This window comes from Malus domestica, chromosome 05 (assembly GCF_042453785.1).
Source record: "Malus domestica chromosome 05, GDT2T_hap1".
Lineage (NCBI taxonomy): Eukaryota > Viridiplantae > Streptophyta > Magnoliopsida > Rosales > Rosaceae > Malus > Malus domestica.
Genome location: NC_091665.1, coordinates 2,952,510 through 2,971,465, shown reverse-complemented (window position 1 = coordinate 2,971,465; position 18,956 = coordinate 2,952,510). Strand labels below are relative to the sequence as shown.

The 18,956-nt window shown below is 38.0% G+C and overlaps 2 protein-coding genes across 7 annotated transcripts; one reads left to right on the top strand and one right to left on the bottom strand.

The window, feature by feature from the left end:
* Positions 1-9,138: 9,138 nt before the first annotated feature.
* On the bottom strand, positions 9,139-12,419 carry LOC103409569 (alcohol dehydrogenase 1-like). 2 transcript variants are annotated; one of them, XR_011581149.1, is made up of 11 exons: positions 12,088-12,249; positions 11,314-11,450; positions 11,026-11,072; positions 10,580-10,905; positions 10,384-10,466; positions 10,218-10,293; positions 10,045-10,106; positions 9,799-9,894; positions 9,527-9,688; positions 9,227-9,436; positions 9,139-9,172 (listed from the first exon to the last, which is right to left on the bottom strand). XR_011581149.1 is itself a non-coding variant. In XM_008348386.4 (10 exons), exons 1-10 carry the CDS (start codon positions 12,119-12,121, stop codon positions 9,320-9,322), a joined length of 1,140 nt encoding a protein of 379 aa, XP_008346608.1. In that variant the 5' UTR covers positions 12,122-12,419; the 3' UTR covers positions 9,149-9,319. The 2 variants fall into 2 exon arrangements, 1 of the variants encoding a protein (XP_008346608.1); XM_008348386.4 differs by having other exon boundaries at positions 9,149-9,436; positions 12,088-12,419.
* A 789-nt stretch (positions 12,420-13,208) lies between these two features.
* LOC103409571 (uncharacterized) lies at positions 13,209-17,894 on the top strand. Of its 5 annotated transcripts, none has more exons than XM_070822091.1 (9): positions 13,209-13,586; positions 14,215-14,296; positions 14,446-14,572; positions 15,977-16,090; positions 16,351-16,549; positions 16,663-16,708; positions 16,848-16,923; positions 17,092-17,350; positions 17,474-17,894. In XM_070822091.1, the coding sequence occupies exons 2-8, from the start codon at positions 14,240-14,242 to the stop codon at positions 17,322-17,324; spliced, it is 852 nt and encodes a 283-aa protein (XP_070678192.1). In that variant the 5' UTR covers positions 13,209-13,586; positions 14,215-14,239; the 3' UTR covers positions 17,325-17,350; positions 17,474-17,894. The 5 variants fall into 5 exon arrangements, with proteins under 5 accessions (XP_070678192.1, XP_070678191.1, XP_070678195.1 ...); XM_070822090.1 differs by having other exon boundaries at positions 13,229-13,586; positions 14,207-14,296; XM_070822094.1 differs by having other exon boundaries at positions 13,247-13,586; positions 16,354-16,549.
* Positions 17,895-18,956: the final 1,062 nt, after the last annotated feature.

Sequence of the window (18,956 nt, the reverse complement as noted above, 5' to 3'; positions counted from 1 at the left end):
GATAATTATATTAAATTTATTAAAAGGGGAGAAAGAGAGATTTACTTTGATCGCTGAGGATGAGGCGCACTACACTTAAGCCGGCGCCGGCACGACTAAAATTAAGTATATTTTCAAAGAAGATATTAATTTTTTTTTTTAAAAGGTCATACAAATATTATTTATAACAAAAAAAATAGGTTGGAAGAAGAGAAAATCTGACAATATCGTGTAAGCTATCAAATTAAAATTTAACATTTATCTGTTAACATCTCGATTAGAAATGCTCTGAGGGCTGGTTTGAATTTTGGTGCTTTAAAAAAAAAGCTTATTAAAAATCGAGAACTTCAAATATGTTTGGTAAAACAAAAAAAAATGTATTTTTAAAATTGTTGTCAATGACAATAGAAAAGCATAAAAAGCAGAAGTAAGGTCTACCATGTTTCTTAAAAAAAAATCCTTTTCTTCTTTATGCAAATCTTGTTTCATTATGTCTTAATGTTGCTTGGGACAAGATTTGTGATGTTTTTCCGGTTCGAAACCAGAGGTTTAACCCCCTGCAATTTCTCTGAAACCTTGCCCAGTTTTTGGTCACCTCCTCGGAGCAAACTCCGGCAAGTTTGTGGGACACGTGTCGCGGATGCGAAAGACTCCGACTGGGCATGGTTTTGCGAAGGGAGGAGGAGGCATTGGTGTCACAGCCCGTCCAGGAAGATTATTCTCGATGACGTGAAATGACAATTTTACCCTTGGACTTTAAAGTATGTTGTGTGATTTAGGTTGGATTTTGGACCCATTCATTAATTTCCTAAGTCTTTGGACCCAATTGGAAGTAAGGAAATCGTTTGTTTTGATTGGTGACCCAAAAATCTGGACCACACATCATTTCTCTCTCTCACTCTCCCGTACTCTCTCTTCTCTCTCTCGGACTCACTTTCTCTTCCCTCTCCTCCGTACGGACAACCTTGAACCAAGCCAAATCTTCACTGATTGAGGAAGAAAATTGTACCATTGTGTTCGTGAGGACTATACGAGTTCAAAGGTACCCATTTCAGGTAAGAACTCGTTCGATATCACGTTAAAAACTCAAGCTCCGAGTTGAGTACTATTCATGAACTTTTGAATGGTTATGTTTTAGGACAATCCAAGCTCACAGCGAGCTCTAGGAGGTTCTCACGAAGCTAGGAGTGCCTTGTTGGCTCGGTTTTGACGTCGGGATCACGAGGTTCGAAGATGACCGGTTTTGGTAGAATTTTCTCGATGAGTTTTTGAGGGATTTGAAGCTCCCAAGAGGTATAACCTTCTTCTTCTTGTGATTTATGGCATTCTGATGAAAATGGTGTAAAAAATGGTGCAAAAATGAGCGAGAAAAAGGCAGTTGCAGGTCTACCCAGAATCCGGCGCCGGCGACAATGTTCCGGTGTTTGGAGGTTGAAGATGATGTGCGTGGGGCCGTGCCCTCCCCGGCGCGTGAGGGCGCGTGAGCCACATAAATTTATTTTAAAAATATCACGATGTTCATGAGGTTGTGTAGGTCGCGTTGGTATATTCAAATACCAAAATTGAGCTTTATATGAGAAGTTATTAGCTAGTTTTAATTATGTGCTTTAAAATAACGTTTTTATAGTTAATTCGCATATAGGTGAGGCTTATCCCGAGGATGAGCGTATCCACGGGCTACTAGGGGGCTACGACCCTTCGACATATCAGTGAATGGGCTTTTGGTTTTCAGTATATATTTATATACTTGATATTTTCTCAGAAAAATATGTTTAAATGATAATATGCCATAAATGCCATGCATATACAATTATGTTTCGTGTATGAATTGGTGTGTGATACCTTATATATATAAATGTGGTGCTGTGGAGGCATAGGTAAGTTCAGGTAAGTTATGTTTGGTTATGTGAATCATCGATGATGTGATATGTAATTGAATAATGTTGAGCTCATAAAACTGCACCTAGGGTGATTGTGATTTAGCTAGAGATATGAAGTACATGCCTGTTATTTACGTCACCTCCTGCACTATATGCTTATATTGGATCCAACTTAAGTGCACAGTCTTGTCGTACAGACCTTATTTATGGTTCCGACTCATAGGTGACTAGCGATTTATCGCCCGGCTATTATGAGAGAGTAAAATTGAGCATAATTATATTACACCCAATCTTGTCGTACATACCCCTTTTTAGTGGTTCTGACTTATGTGCAGTATATTGCCGTATAGGTCATTGTAGTGACTCCGGCTAGATTGACTTTTGAGTTATGAATTCAGCCGTACAGACTACCACAGGGGTTCCGGCTAACATATCGTATTTCTATGAATTTATTCTTACCTGAATTGCTTACTCTGTTATATCTTGGCATGGTATACATTTGAATATGATTATGTGAAGCATGAATTGAATTGATATGAATATATATATATATATATATATATATATTATGTATATGATTATATCTTGATTCTGGGAAAAAAATTATACATGTTTTACAGCGAGGGGTTAGTATATTGATAAATGAAAAGGTTTTGTAAAGCATTTGTTTTTACCCACTCACATTTTCTGTTTTGTGCCTCTCCAGGTTTTAAGTAAGCTTGCTGTTAGTGGCTTAAGGACGTCGGCAGTTCTGACTCATCTAAATAATAGTAGGACATTCTTGGTACTATATAACTAGTATTTGTCCTATTGGACTGCACCTAGACTTTTATGCTCTGATTATGAGTGTTTACTTTTATAACTAACTCTTATCACTTCCTGTTAGTAGTGCATTCTAGTAATTTGGTCTTTGATTATTCGTATATTTCCTATCATTATCGCTTCCGCACTGTACACATGGCTACATCACTCTCACGTGACGGCCATCATGCCTTGATCTCGGTCGGGGTGTGTCAATTGGGGAGAGTCGTCATCGCCGCTGCCCATCCACCGTGAGACGACGACGTTGTTCAAGAACCATGAAGGTTGAGAGAAAGAAAGGGAAGTCTAGGCCCATCCACCACGTGGTTGATGTCGCCCAGACATCAACCTTGCGTCACATGCCTTTCGGGCTCTCGAGCTGGCAACTTGTCACAGCCTGTCCCAAATATATATTTATCGACAACGTGAATTGACGAATATACCCTTGGACGTTAGTTGTGTAATGTGGTTTAAGTGTAATTGTTTGGAACCAATTAGGATTAAGTTATGGTATTTTGGTGGTTGACCAATCCTAGGCTACACACACACTATCTCTCTCTTCTTTCTCCCGTACCCTCTCATCTCTCTCGGACTCTCACTCTCTCTCTCTCCCTTCTCATACGGACAACTCCCAAACATCAACTACCATTCACAGATCGAGGGATTTAAAGTCACCATCGTCTTCATGGTAACTCCACGAGTCGAATGGTACCTTTAGTTCGAGGAGAAGTTCACAAGAACTCGAGGAACTAGAAGCTCCGATGTGAGGTACAATACCTTGACTTTGATCGTGGTTGTTTTAACATGTTTTAATGGTTAAGAAAGGTTCTAAACAACTTTATTTAAGTTTTTGAGAAGTTTCGAGGTGATTTGGACATTGAAAACCCAAGAAACCATAACCCCGATCTTGAGTATTGTGCATGCACTAATTAATGCGTGGTTTTTAGGAGTTTTTAAGCTCATAGGGAGCTTTAGAAGATCCTAAGGAGGCTCGGAGTGGTTCGTTGGATAATTTTAGACGTCGGAAAGCCCAGGTTCAAGGAGTTGCAGAGGTCACCGGATTTTCGAGCTTTCTTCGACGTGATCTCGTGGAATTTGAAGCTTCAAATAGGTATAACGTGATTCTATGAATCCTAAGCTTCATTTTGGTAGTAATTTTGTAGAAAATGGTTGAAAAACGAGTGAGAATGGTGAGTTTAAAGATTTTCCCAGTTTCCTGCGACGGCGACGGTCGCCGGAGTCTGAGGTTGAAGATGACGAAATATTCCATCAATTCTGACGAAATATTCTGACGCCGTCAGTTAAATGTAACGGAATCAGTTAGGTTTAACGGAATATTCCCTAACAGTGGTTAGGGAATCCATCAGGTTTGGCCAAGCGTAGGGGGCGCGTTTTGCCGTGCCCTTGCCGGCGCTTGGGGGCGCGTGAGGCTTCCAAAAAAATTTCTAAAAATTTGGGGTTGATCCTGAGGTTGTGTAGGTCACTATGGTATATTCATATACCAAAATTGAGCAATGTATGATGAGTTATTAGCTAGTTTTGCCTATGTGCTTAAAAATAACGTTTTTATAGTTAATTCGCATATAAGTGAAACTTATCCCGAGGACAAGCGTATCCATGGGCGACTCGGGGGCTACGACCCGTCGACATACTAGTGAGTGGGCTTTTGTTTTCAGTATATATCTATATACTTGATATATTTCCCAGAAATGCACTTTAAGGAAAGTATGCTTTGAAATAATATGCCAAATGCTTTTTATATTCTGAATATGCATTTCATAGTTGTATATATATATATATATAAATGTGGTGCTATGGAGGCACAGGTAAGTTCAGGTAAGTTATGTTTGGCTATGTGAATCATCGATGATGTGATATGTAATTGAATGATGTTGAGCTCATAAAACTGCACCTAGGGTGATTGTGATTTAGCCAAAGATATGAAGTACATGCCTGTTTATTTACGTCATCTCCCACACTATATGCTCATATTGGATCCAACTTAAGTGCACAGTCTTGTCATACAGACCTTATTATGGTTCCGACTCGTAGGCGACTAGCGATATATCGCCCGGCTATTATGAGAGAATAAAATTAACCATAATTATATTACACCCAATCTTGTTGTACAGACCCCTTTTTAGTGGTTCTGACTTATGTGCAGTATATTGACGTATAGGTCATTGTAGTGACTCCGGCTAGAGTAACTTTGAGCTATGAATTCAGCCGTACATACTACCACAGGGGTTTCGGCTAACCTATCATATTTCTATGCATTTATTACAGACTACCACAGGGGTTCCGGCTAACCTATCATATTTCTATGAATTTATTCTTACCTGAATTGCTACTCTATTATATATTAGCATGGCATATATTTGGTAATGATTATGTGAAGCATGAATTGAATTGAATTGATATGATTTCATGTATATATAAATGATGTATATGCTTATATCCTGATTCTGGGAAAAATTATACATGTTTTACAGCGAGGGGTTAGATATGTTGATAAAGAAAATGATTTTGTAAAACAATTGTTTTTGCCCACTCATGTTTTCTGTTTTGCGCCCCTCTAGGTTTTAAGTAAGCTTGCTGTTGGTGGCAGTGAGGACGTCGGCAGTTCTGACTCATCCAAATAATAGTAGGGACATTCTCGGTACTGTATAACTAGTACTTGTCTTACTAGACTGCACCTAGACTTTATGCTCTAAATAGGAGTGTTCACGGTTGTAACTAACTCCTATTACTTTTTGTTTAGTAGTGCACTCTAGTAATTTGGTTTTTAATTATTCATATATTTCTTATCTTTATCGATTCCGCACTGTGCACATGGTTACGTCACTCTCACGTGACGGCCAGCATGCCTTGATCTCGGTCGGGGTGTGTCACAACTCCTCCGGGCCTCTCCCTTGGGTCCGCTCAGGCTCCATCGCCAGCACACGCTGGACCAAGTTGCTCAGGCTTTTTGGCCCTGTTTGAGAGCCAGTCCACCGAGCTATTGCCCACGGTGGAACTGCTCTAAGACCATCTCCAATCCTTGAGCTAAAACCTAAAATTTTTAGCCTAGAAAATTTAGGTTTTAGCCCATAAATAGCTTTTATGCTACAACCTTTATAGCCTAAATTTTTTAACCTGAGATTATTAAAGAATAAATTTAGGCTAAGTTTTTCTTTTAAAGTAATTTTAAAAAAAATTATGTACACTATCATAATTTAATTTTATGAACATTTTAACCTAAAAATATTTAAATTCCGATAAATATGGAAAAATCACTAAATTTGGATGAATTTTGAGTTAAATAATTTTTTTAATTATTTTAGTCGTTGAATTTAAATTTGGGCTGTTAGATTTTATTATATTCTGACACACCCCGTCCCGAAGGAGGGCATGCTGGCCATCACATGAGAGTGACGTAACCATTTACACAGTTCGGAAGCTTTTAAAATACAATTATTAAAATGGAAACCCTCGAGGGTGAGTCCTACTTTTGTGAATTCTGTCATAATACCGTTGGATTCCTTGTGGCCACCAAAACTCTGCTATCAAGAACCTGGAGGGGCGAAAAACAAAATTGAGTGGGTCAGTAAAACCAAGCTTTTCAAAAACATTTCGCCAAAAATAATTCTAACCCCTCACTGTAAAACCTATATACTTTTCCCAGAAAATAGTATAATAACATAATACTTTTCATAAATCTCGAATCATCAATTTTTCGTTAAAACCCGAAAGTATGCCATGTTTTAATTTCGAAAACAAAATAAATGATGCATCAATGTAACAGGTGAAAAGTTGAATTAACCGGAGACCCTGCAGTTGGTCCTGTACGGTTAATTCCATAGCTCAACATCCAATCCAACCGGAGTCACCTCGATGACCTGTACGGCACTACACTGCAGATAAGTCGGAACTACCTGAAGTAGTCTGTACGACATGGATGGTGTAATAATACGCTCTAGTGCTTCTCTCATCAATCATCTGTGCACATAATCTAAGGTCACCCACTAGTCGGAATCACATCTAGTAATCTATACGACTAGCATGTCGGAACCCTCACTTGGTCTGTACGACATCCACCTACTTGGATCCAAGACGAGCGTGCGGTGTGGTGAATAATATAAGCACTAACACCATGATTGCAGGTTATGAGCTATCCACAATATACACATCAACAATGCACATGAATAATATAAAACTCACCTGATACTTACCTGTGCGTCCACAACACCAATTCACATATATATATGCATCATACATCAATTCATGCTTTTCATATACTTCTATGCATGGCATTTCAAATCATACTTTTCATATAAATCTATCCATGGCATTTTAAATCATACTTTCATTTAAATTCAATTTCTGGGAAAACTCAATAGTATATAGGTAATACGAAAACAAAACTGCCCACTCACCTGGAGTTTGCCCTACAACTTCCTAGCACAACACATCAAGGCGTCATGACGATCGCCGCCGGAAAATTCCCAAGAAATTCGGCCAAAATGGAACCACGTGATCCCGACGTCCAAATCCTTCAAACGAAGTACTCCGAGCCTCCTTAGGACTTCACTAAGCTCACTACAAGCTTAGAATTCCCTTGGTTGCCTCGATCCGTCGAGTTTTTTGGAGGGTTTGGGTGTGTGCCGTACACATTGGGTGTGTGTGAGGTCGAGGGAGAGAGACAGAGAGTGCTACGAGAGGGAGAGAAGACAGGGAGTGCGTGTGTGTGTGATTGTGTGGCCCAACACAATCCTCACCATCCATCCAAATCCCTAACCACAAAAATTCAAATTCCAAAAGTTTAATCCCAAAACTTACAAAATTAATTCAAATAATGTCACACACACACGTACCTTAATGCCCGCCAAGGGTAATTACGTCAATTCACGTCCCAGATATCAAAATCCCGGGACGGGCTGTGACATATTCGATCTCAACCGTTGAATTCAATAAATCCTGGAAGACATGCCCATGTGGGTGGGGTCCCACTGGTGGTGCCCACACCATTTTCCGGGCTAAATCCTAGGAGGAATTTGGCTTTTAGTTTTTAGTCTAGAAATAGCTTTTCTGCTACAACCTTTATAGCCTAAATTTTTTAACCTAAAATTATTAAAGAATAAATTTAGGCTAATTTTTTCTTTTAAAGTAATTTAAAAAAAAATTATGTACGCTATCATAATTTAATTTTATGAACATTTTAACCTAAAAATATTTAAATTCCGATAAATATTGAAAAATCACTAAATTTGGATAAATTTTGAGTTATATTTTTTAATTATTTCAGCGGTTGGATTTAAATTTGGACTGTTAGATTTTATTATATTCGATCTCAGCTGTTGAATTCAATAAATCCTGGAAGACATGCCCATGTGGGTAGGATCCCGCTGGTGGTGCCCACACCATTTTCTAGGCTAAATCCTTGGAGGAATTTGGCTTTTAGCTTTTAGCCCACACATTAGCATGGGTTGGGTTGATTTTGGACCATCTCCAATGGTTAGGCTAAAAGTCAAATATTTTAGCCTGAAAAATTTAGCTTTTAGCCCAGAAACAGTTTTTCTACTCCAATCGTTCTAGTCTAAAATTTTAGCCCGAGATTATTAAAGAATAAACTTAGGCTTTTTTTTTCTTAAATTATTTAAAAAAAATAAATATGTAAATTATCGTGAATTAATTTTATTAACATTTTAATCTAAAAAAATTTAAATTCCGATAAATATTTTCACTCGGTTCGATGGAGCCCACACCGATTTCTGGGCTAAATTCTGGGGGGAATCTGACCTTGGTTTAGCATTTAGCCCAAATTTTCCCCTTGGGTTGGAGTGAGTTTGGGGGGTAATTTGGCTTTTAGCCCACCATTGGAGATGGTCTTAGGGGGAAATAAAACCTAAAAAATAGTATTTAGCCAGAGTTGGGTTTGAACTTAGACCAACTCTAATGGTGGGCTAAAAGCCAAATTACCCCCCAAAATTTTTCCCCAAACCCACTCCAACCCAAGGGGAAAATTTGGGCTAAATGTTAAACCAAGGCCAGATTCCCCTTAAAATTTAGTCCAGAAATCGGAATTTAAATTTTTTTAGATTAAAATATTCATAAAATTAATTTACTATAGTCTACATATTTATTTAAAAAAAAATTAATTTAACAAAAGAAAAAGCATAAGTTCATTCTTTAATAATCCCAGACTAAAATTTTAGGCTATAACGGTTTGAGCAAAAAAACTGTTTCTGAGCTAAAAACTAAATTTTCCGGACTAAAATATTTGACTTTTAGCCCAACCATTGAAGATGGTCTTAGGGGGAAATAAAACCTAAAAAATAGCATTTAGCCTAGATTTGGGTTTGGTCTAAGACCAAACTCAACCCCTGGGCTATTTGGAATCAAGAAAACTTTCCCTAAGGATTAAGGCAAAAATGAAACAAAACGATTTACGCTAAATCCTTCGACAGGGAATAGATACATGATAGATTGGTAGGGAGAATGAAAAAACATGAAGCAAAATACGTTTATAAATTGAAAAATGGTAGGGAAAATCACAAACCATATCCTGTCCAAATTTGCAATACCCTCAAAAATCCATGTAACCATACTTATTTTAATGAACAACAGATGGATATATAAGTTCCCTCCATTAACATGTAACAAGTCACTAGTTTTTTCTCTTAATTCTCCATGCGGATGACGCACCGGATGGACTGTCCAGAAAGCATCAAGTCGAATGCTTTGTTGATGTCAGCGAATGAGACCGAGTGAGTGATAAATTTATCCAGTTCCAGCTCCTGCAACGATCAACACAAGGCGAGTCTTACCGCATTGTTGTGTGGTTTCACAAAATTGGTTTCGGAAATAGAAAGGGAAATATGAACTACCTTGTTCATGTACTTCTCGACAACACCTGGTAGATCGGTGCGGGGCTTGTAGTTACCATAGAAGGTACCCTTAAGAGTCCTCTCATTCAGGAAATTCATTGGATGGGTTTTGAATGCATCATCTTTGTTTGGCACACCAACCAGTACCGCAAGACCCCAACCCTAAATTTAGAACGAGAAGAAATAAAGAAAAGCCCGATTTAGATTTGAATAGCAATGTTATTCTAGCATTATATCCAATTAAACAGCAAATGAGGCTTATAATTACTTACATCATGAACACATTCAAATGCAGAAATCATCGCCTGAATGCTTCCGGTGCACTCAACGCTCCTATCAACTCCACCATTGGTCATCTCAGCAATCACCTTTTAATCAAAGCCAAACGTCAGTCGCTGCTGATAGCCGATAATTATTAACACTATATGGAAGTACTAAAAAAGAAGAGAAGGACCAAATGGGGTTGGCTCTAAGTGATCAGACACAAACATAAAATTAAATTGATTTATGTAACTAACCTCTTGCACTGGTTTGTTATGATCTTTCGGATTCACAAATTCATTCACGCCAAACTTCTTGGCTGCCATAAAGTATAGGAACCATTAGAAATTATTTAGTGAATGACATCTCAACCAGACATGAAGAGCTAAGTCCTTATTCGTTAAATAGATGTATGATCGAATTGACCGACCTTCTTCAAAGCGATTGGGATTCAAATCAACACCGATGATCCTTGAACAGCCCGAAATCCTTGCACCTTCGGCGGCCTAAAAGAGTAACAAGATGAACAAAAAATCATTATGATACCCCAAACTATCTAAAAGAGCCATAATAGAGGAGAAATAAGAATGACTTACAGCAAGACCAACAGCTCCCAATCCAAATATGGCAATAGATGAACCCTTTTTCGGTTTTGCAACATTCACAGTGGCACCAAAACCTTCAAATACACCAACGAAAAACAATAATTGATTACTCTAGAAAGAAAATTGAAAAACCATTAATTTCTAATTGTAAGTTTCTAACTGTTAAAATGTGAGAAGTCTTTCGAACCTGTGCATATTCCGCAACTAAGAACGCAAACTTTGTCAAGGGGAGCAGCCGGGTTGACCTTAGCAACGGAGCCAACATGACAAACGGTGTACTCACTGAAGGTGGAGGTACCAACAAAGTGATAAATTGGCTTTCCATCCTTGGAGAACCTGGACTGGCCATCATTCAGCATAGTACCCCTATCAGTGTTGATCCTCAGCAGATCACACATGTTGCTTTCCTCCGACTTACAGTGCGTGCACTCCTTGCACTCCCCGGTGAACACAGGGAGGACATGGTCACCCGGCTGGAGTTCAGTTACACCCTCGCCTACGCTTTCCACAACTCTAAACACAAAATGACAAGCAAACAAAATTTAGAAACGTAAACACACTGCGTAAAATGGAAGCAAATACGTAGTTAACTACAAATTATGTAGTTTTAATATTCAGAGATCATCTACATACCCTCCAGCTTCATGACCAAAAATGCGAGGAAACAGTGGTTGTTGTCCCTGTGACATAGCATATATGTTTCAGTTTCAACAGCTCGCATTCTCAGCACGAAAATGCCGTGTATAGGATTTATCATCGCATTAGATTTAGCACTCAAAATGCAGTGAAAAATTATGGTTAGAAAACAAACAACTTGACTAATCAATTGCAAGTTATGGACAAAGCATTATAATTTATAAACATGTGAAATGTCATGCTTAATATTAAAGTAGACATGGCATTTTAAGCTGAAATTTTTACTTTGGCTTCCCAGAAGTAGACATCGGTGTGGCAAAGAGCGGTGAAGAGGATCTTCAAGCGAACTTCATGTTTCTGCGGTGGTGCCACCTCCACTTCCTCAATTGACAGCGGCTTCCCCGCTTCCCATGCCACCGCGGCTGCAACCGACAAGTCAATTTCTTTTCAATCAATTTTCGAAAATTTCAAAAAACTTTATTACCTTCATATGAAATCCACGAAAACCAAATCAAAATAAATCCTCCTCACCCTCATCCTCATCCTCAACATCATATAGAATAATAAACAATATTTAAAAGAAAATAGAAAATCCCGAGCATCTTTATATTAAAAGAAAAAGAAAAAGAAAACAGCACTAGGATCATGCAAAAGGACAAAAGAAAGAGAATTGATCACTCCAAAGGCAAAGGTATAAGCAACTATTATTCATGACCCTCACTTAAACTATAATATGAAGGAAATTCATTGTTTCAACCAAATATTAGAGAGAGAGAATCCAACAATGGCTGTGTCAAAAATTAAACAAATAAATAAAAATTGATTATCCAAAAAAAAGATGAGCTGGCATATTCCAAAGTCCAAAGTCCAAAGTCCGATCATCAGAAAAGAGAATCTAAGTCTAACAAAAGTGATCAACAAGAAACATGATCATGCATGCCCGGAGCTCGTGGTGAACATGACAATCTATCAAAGCGGTAAATCAATCGATCAAATCATTGATACAGAACGCCACCATAACTTTGACCAAAGGAGAGAGGGAATGGTTGGTGCGCTCACCTTTGCACTTGATAACCTGACCGGCCGTTGACATTCTGGAATGAGCTTCTTTTGTCTTGTGATGTTTACTGTATTTTTGTATTTTTTGTGATGAGCAGTGTGATTGATGTTGTTCAAAAAACAGTGCTTTTGGTTGTGGAAAGAGGAGCAAGCGAATGGCAGGTATTTATAGTGGTGAAAAATAAGACAAAACCGCTCAAGAAAAGTGGAAAACCAAATGTACGAAAATACCATTTTCCGCCAAAAGCTTATTACTTGCAAGTTGCTGCCCAGACAAAATTCTCCGTGATTAATTCTGTGTGCGTGTCAATAAAAATACCAAAACCAAAACCACTTTTGATTTTTTTTTTCTTCTTATTTAGTCGGACTCGGAACCACTTTTGGAATGAAAAGCGGGAATTGCTTGTTTTTGCGCAACTGTAGTTTTGCATAAACAAAACCGCCAATGGATTTGGGAAAACGACTGTTTCTGCTTTTGGTTCCAGCGGCGCCCTTGTTTCCGTCGGATTTGCCACGTAGCTTTCAATTTGGCGGTTTATTCTTCTTGTCGTAGGAACGTGGCATAGTGGTCTTGTTCTTACGGGATCCGGATCCCCTCCGAATTCAAAAAATTTGAAACTAAGGATAAAATGATTCGGGTATTAAACTTTGTATTACAAATAAGAAGCTCTCTAAAAATTATAATAATTATAGTAGTTGGATCAAATTTCAACGGTCCAAATAATGCTTAAATTTTTTGAATCCAGAGAAGATCCAGTTCTAGACGCCAAATCAACAATTTAGTATTTAGTATTTATTATAATCTACGCGTGCTCAAAATCGATGATATGAGCTGTAGCATAATAAAAATAATAAAAATATGCAAATTTTGTTTATTTATTTTATTGGCACGAAATATTACATAACAGGATATTCGTATTATACAAATTATAGACCAAACAGTTTCCAAATGTAGTTAGTTTTGGCATGATAATCGACCAACCAAGATGTTTTAATATTTTTTGGTGAACACCAAAATATTGTAATTACTAGTGTCAAGTGTATTTTAACACGTACAAGAGTTCAATGGGTTTTGGCTTCACAATGTGTACAATAAGCCCAAAATAATAATAAATAAAAAAGAGATTATTTAAAAGAAAACATTGTCAATCCAAATACTAAACGCGGGACAAGATGTGGAAAATATTCATCAGTTTCTTGGTCCATCATCCCCCAGGGTCTCTAACACGACTCTCTCTCGTCTCCTCCCACCCACATACTCTATGTCACTCGTCTTCTCCTCCTCGACCTCGACGGCATCAAACTCAGAACCGCCGCCGTCGCACCACCCATTTCTCGATTCTCCTCCTCAACGACATCCCTAACTCAGAGAACCCAGGTCCCAGAACCACGACGAACGCACTCGCACCTGCGCCGCCCTCGAGCTCTCACTGAAGTCGCTCAAATCTCGCAATTTGTTGCTTCGCGCGTCCGTCGGCGTTTGCTCTTCTTCACCTCTTGTAAGTCCTCCGCTGCCGCCTTCTTCTTCTCCTCTTTCTGCTGCTTCAAATTTCAGTACTCCACCGACCTCTGACCTTACCACCTCCCAGACTCCTACTTCTCTTCTTCTCGGCATCTAATTTCAGTTTTATTCTGAATTCGAATTTGGGGATTTAGGAATTAGGGATTCAGTTTTATTTTATTTTTTGATGAATTCGAAATTGTATTTGAAGATGTTTTTATTTTATTAATTTGTTCTATTTGGGGATTTAGGTTGGGGCGTGAGAAATGCTTGAAAAATGGTGGATTTTTTTCTGGGAAGCAGATTGTGTGCATATGTATATACCTTATCGAATTGCAGAAAAGCTTGACGGGTTTTGGGGAAATTGCAGAAAAGCTTTACACGGGACCCGTAGGATCCGTAAACGGGCCGAGTTAGGTCCGGTTTCAGTTTTGAAAATATGACGATTCCCCCGCCCCGTGCCCAGGAGCCGGATGAATTACCTTAATTGTTATGGGTTTTTCGCGGCTTTAATTTCCACATTAAAATATTTTCCACTATCCAACAGAAAATCCTCCATCTTGGGTTTTTGGTACTAAGATTTGTGTTTTTCCCCCAATTTTAACGCTTTTTGGTCAGTTTCGTAGGAACAAAGAGTTTCGATCGAAAGCAATGGATCTCACTCCGTTCAAGCGGGACGTTGACGAGCTGATAGATGAATTTGCTAAGGTAAAGCTTCCTTTTTTTTTTCTTTCATCTTATGTTTTCTGTTGTTGATTTATTTGTGGGTTATCTGCAAATTGTTGCATGGAGTTTGTTTCGGGGTTTGTTCATTGATTTTTTGTTGTTGGTGAATGTGGGCTTTGGGTAATTGGCAGGCTGAATCAACGAGTTTGGCTGATATGAAGAGGATATGGCTTTCCAAAAAGTTTTCTTACATTTACGAGGCGCGGCCTTCTACCAACTTGGCCTTCTTCATGCAGTCATTGTATGCGCATTTGATCGGTAGGCTCTTGCCCCTTTTAATCTGGTTTACTAGTTGATTAAACTTGTGGATAACTTTATTTTGTTGCTGGAATGTTGTAAATGCAAGCTTATTATTCTGGTAGAAAGTTGTTTTGGTGACTATAGCAGTGCTGCTAGTCACGGCAAATGTTGTGCTTGCGGCTGAAGAAAATCTGGAGATAGAACCCCAAATTGAGGAAATGCTTAAGGTAGGAAGCCCAGGTAGGCCTGGCATTTTGGACCCAACCCGTTAACCCGACCCGACCCGTTAATATTTGTATTTGGGTGGATGCTTAACGGGTCGGGTCGCTAACGGAATCCGTTAACAACCCATTAAATAACGGGTCACTTTGGGTCAACCTGTTAGACCCGTTAGGACCCGTTAGTTGAGGATATTTTAGTAATTTTAGTAAAGTCTTCATAACAAAAAATAAATTTTATGCAAAAAAAAAAAAAAAAAATTGTTAACGGGTGATAACGGGTGAAACGGGTGACCTGTTAGCTTAACGGGTCGGGTTCGGGTGACCCGTTAACTTAACGGGTCGGGTTGAACCCGACCCAAACCCAATAAACCCGACCCGTTTACAGGTCTAAGCCCAGGGTGAACCAGTAAGGTTTTTAAGTTATGAAAGCTAACCTTTCAGCAGTGAGTTTTTCATTTTGGTCTTCTGAGTATCAAAACTATTTATTTCAAGTAGAGGTGGTATCTTTGCTCAACCGACCCCACTTCGTGGAATAAAGCTTTGTTGTTGTTTGTAGTGGTGGTATTTTTGCTGCAAATCGTGCATTGAATCAATTACCCATCTCTTCCATTAATCGGTTTTTTTAGTTTTTGGAATATGTCTTAACCAGTACCTAATTATCTAATTCTTTCCCATAGACTTAAAAACTTTAATATATAAATAGAAGAATTCAGTTAGTGGACATATTTTAGCATTTGGTATTCCAGCTTGTTGAATGTCTAGTTCAATTTTTAGTGCACGGTTTGGCAATTATGTGTTTTATGTTCCAGCCTTGCTAATCTTTTTCCCCCTTTTCATATAATTTTTCTGTGGGGTGCTTCATGTTACCAAACACGTGCAAGTTAAATCCCACTATTTTAGTCAAATAAGAATTTCCTTACGATGTGATACTCGTATTTTCCAGTTCCATGTGCAACTTTTAGTCCACAATTTCTGAGTTTCATAAGTATGAACTCTGTGTTTCAGTCTTGAGAATCCTTTCTTCCCTTTTAACATGAGCTATCAATGAGTTTCATATGCCATATTTCATATTGTCTCACATGAGACACCACAGATCTTGTTTGAATACTGGTGAATTCGAACTTCCATTATGGGGTTTTGCATTATCTGTTATTTTATTGCTCAGTGTTCGAGAGACTAACTTTTATATGCTTTTGTGCAGGATACATAGTCGGCACAGCTTCTTTATCACACAGAGTGGGTGGACTCTATTGCCTTTTCTGTCTCTATGAGACTCAACCATGCAAACCTCCATTCAGGATTTATATATCTCTTGGTATGTATGTAGATTTTACTCTGAACAATTGAATGCTATGTAAAGTTAGCTTTATCCCGAGTTTGGTTTATTTCGAAAAACACACCACCATATTAAACGGCACTACTTTATAATTTAATATTCGAAACATAGACAAGAAAGCATTATTTTGAGTGAGCATATGTTTCTATATGCCTTGTATGTCCCATATAAATTTGAGAAGGTTGGTTATCAGTTCATTATCAGTTACAAACTGAAGGTATTTCTATTACCATTTTCAGAAGAGCTGAAGAAACTTCGAAAGCTTGTTATTGACACAAAGGAAAACCAAATAAAAGTGGTATCTTCCTTGGTAAGAAAAATGCTAGAAAAGAATACTTTCCTGTTTGGGTTCGTGGATACAAACGAAGAGTCTTTTGCAGAGACAGTAAACCAACTGACACAATTACAGGATGCTCGAGTTCAAGTTGCCTACAAGGAGTAAGTACAAAGATATGTTTTCCTCTACACCTACATTAACAAATATATGTTGTGACATTTATAAACCACTCGATATTTACTTACCGGTTATTTTCTTTCGTTTCGACTAATAGGTTATTTGCTAATACTAAGATTGAGGACTTTCTCCACATGGACTTGGTAAGTTAAAACAATCCTCAACTTTTCTCCTGTCGATTCGGTGATAACATGTTTTACATAACACAAATTGCAATTCATTTGCAGTTCCTTTGAAATTGCTTCCGGTGTCTAAAGTCCAATTTTTTCTCACATATACCAGGGAATGGAAGTTGACCTGAATACACTTAAGCAAATGTCAACAGAGTATGCAGAGGCCAAGAAAATAGCAATTACGGGTACCTTTTCTCCCGCTAACCTCCCCACCTCATTTATTTCACTACTCCTGCCTGTAGTATAAATCCATTTGCACCAACGCTAGTTTCTCGCATGCTTTTTGCCATTGTAGTTGCTACCATTTAATAGTTTCTTTATTTTCTCTCCTTCAAATTGAATTATTGTTAAAGAGGCCAGCAAGGTTGTGGACGTTGGAGATATAAAGCACATTGCAGAAGGTAAGGAACTGGTTGGAGATGTAGCGGAGAAGATGGTTGGGCAATGGGATTCTCAAAGAGAAGTCTTTTATCAACAAACAGGGGTAAACCAGCAACAGCTGCAACTGATGAGTGACAATGACAATGACGACTTTGATAAGGAACTGGAACAACTGCTATCTGGAGCAGATTATACAAGCAGTTGAAATTGGAATCATTGGATTAATCAAAGGTACGCAAGCAATACCACTTGAAGCACTAAAGATATTCTGTAAACACTAATTTGAGCTTCAGACGTGTGGAATATATTCGATTGGTGGAAGCGTTACTGAGAGTTTCTTTTCCATCTATACAGCGACATGAGGAACCTTGTCAAGTTTCTGTGAAGGTATTTATTCTCGTGAGAAATTCTGCTCCAACGGCTGGGACCATATGTGGGAAATTCACTAAACAAAACAAAAATGACAGGATAGAGAGCTCAAAATCCATCCAATCCCCCATCCGTAAAGGCCATATGTATATCATCATATACAGCATACTGACAAACAATGGTGATTTTGATATTTCAGAGTCTCCATTCACGCGTCACTGCAAAACTGATGTCAATTGTAACCGTCAGTTTGCCCAACATTTATATTGTTCAAGCCTCAGTTCGTGTGTAGTTTTACTTTCCAGAGAGATCGACGGCATCCAAATGTATTGTATCACTCTCACATACATACATATTTGATTCTTTTGGCGAAATTAAGATTTATGAATTTTATGATTCTAGGTTATATATGTTTGGATGAGAGATTCCAAGTTTTATGATCCTAGGTTATATATGTCGAGATATGCATGGCATGCATTACATCAAATATTTAGTGGGTACAAAAGGGACTTGTACCAAACATTCGGAGGGTTCTTGAAAGACCTTCACATATATATTTTCCGAACTCAGAGTGGTACTAAGACCACCTTGGTCCCTATACTTCCATCTGCCCCCATAAATTTTAGTAGGAAATACTATCAAGTCTGAAGCTAACACCATGTGCAAGTAAAGCGGAAAGATATTGAGCCACCGTCATACTTTGTACTACAAAACACGCTGTTATTAATTTAGATGTTACAAGTGATGTGCATGTTAATACTCACATTTTAGACCTATTGTAAAATCATAGTTAGTAAAATGTGGGATGGGTGAAATATTTTGAAAATTTTGGCCATTATTTAAAAGAGACCCTCTTCTCGAGAATGTAGGTTAAAGACGCCCTCTTCATATTTGTCATTCTAAATATTGTTACTGGTTGTTGGATTATTTTAGTGGATATCTTGTAGTTCTGTTAGACTGATACCCGTTATGTATGCATAAGTTAAGAAAACAAGGTGCAGTGTCAGTCTCAAACTATTAACTAGGCTAGGCTAAACAAGTGTATAAGAAACTAACTAGTTTGACACATTATATCGTAGCGAAGCAACTAGCTAATATTTTTTTTAAAGAACTTTATGAGGACTTCCTATCAATGTGAGTATTGGAGATTAGCTAGCAAGATATTTAATTAAGCCTTCTTTTATTGGTGGTTTAATTTTTTATGATATTTCCATGCCAATCCGGGATTGTGGTCCAATACCACTGATCCTCCTGTTTTATAGTCGTTACGTATTTTTCGAAGTTATTTTATTAATAAAGAACGATGACAAATGCCACCAGTTTTCTTCTAAAGAAGCAAGATGAGATTATGAAAGGTGACAAAGTCAACGGTCAATATTAAATACGAGTGTGCAAGAAACAAACGATAATGTATGCTTATTATTTATCTATGCAATATTGTATGCAAAGAATATTTCTCAAAACCCTT

Bases quoted from the DNA above. Each gene is read 5' to 3' on its own strand.
- LOC103409569 (XM_008348386.4), bottom strand. From the start codon at position 12,121: ATGTCAACGGCCGGTCAGGTTATCAAGTGCAAAG. The intron at 11,073-11,313 runs GTAAAAATTTCA...GCTATGTCACAG, and splicing joins TCTACTTCTGGGAAGCCAAA to GGACAACAACCACTGTTTCC. The intron at 9,437-9,526 runs GTAGTTCATATT...TGATCGTTGCAG, and splicing joins TCGAGAAGTACATGAACAAG to GAGCTGGAACTGGATAAATT.
- LOC103409571 (XM_070822091.1), top strand. From the start codon at position 14,240: ATGGATCTCACTCCGTTCAAGCGGGACGTTGACGAGCTGATAGATGAA. The intron at 14,297-14,445 runs GTAAAGCTTCCT...GGTAATTGGCAG, and splicing joins TGATAGATGAATTTGCTAAG to GCTGAATCAACGAGTTTGGC. The intron at 16,091-16,350 runs GTATGTATGTAG...TACCATTTTCAG, and splicing joins CAGGATTTATATATCTCTTG to AAGAGCTGAAGAAACTTCGA.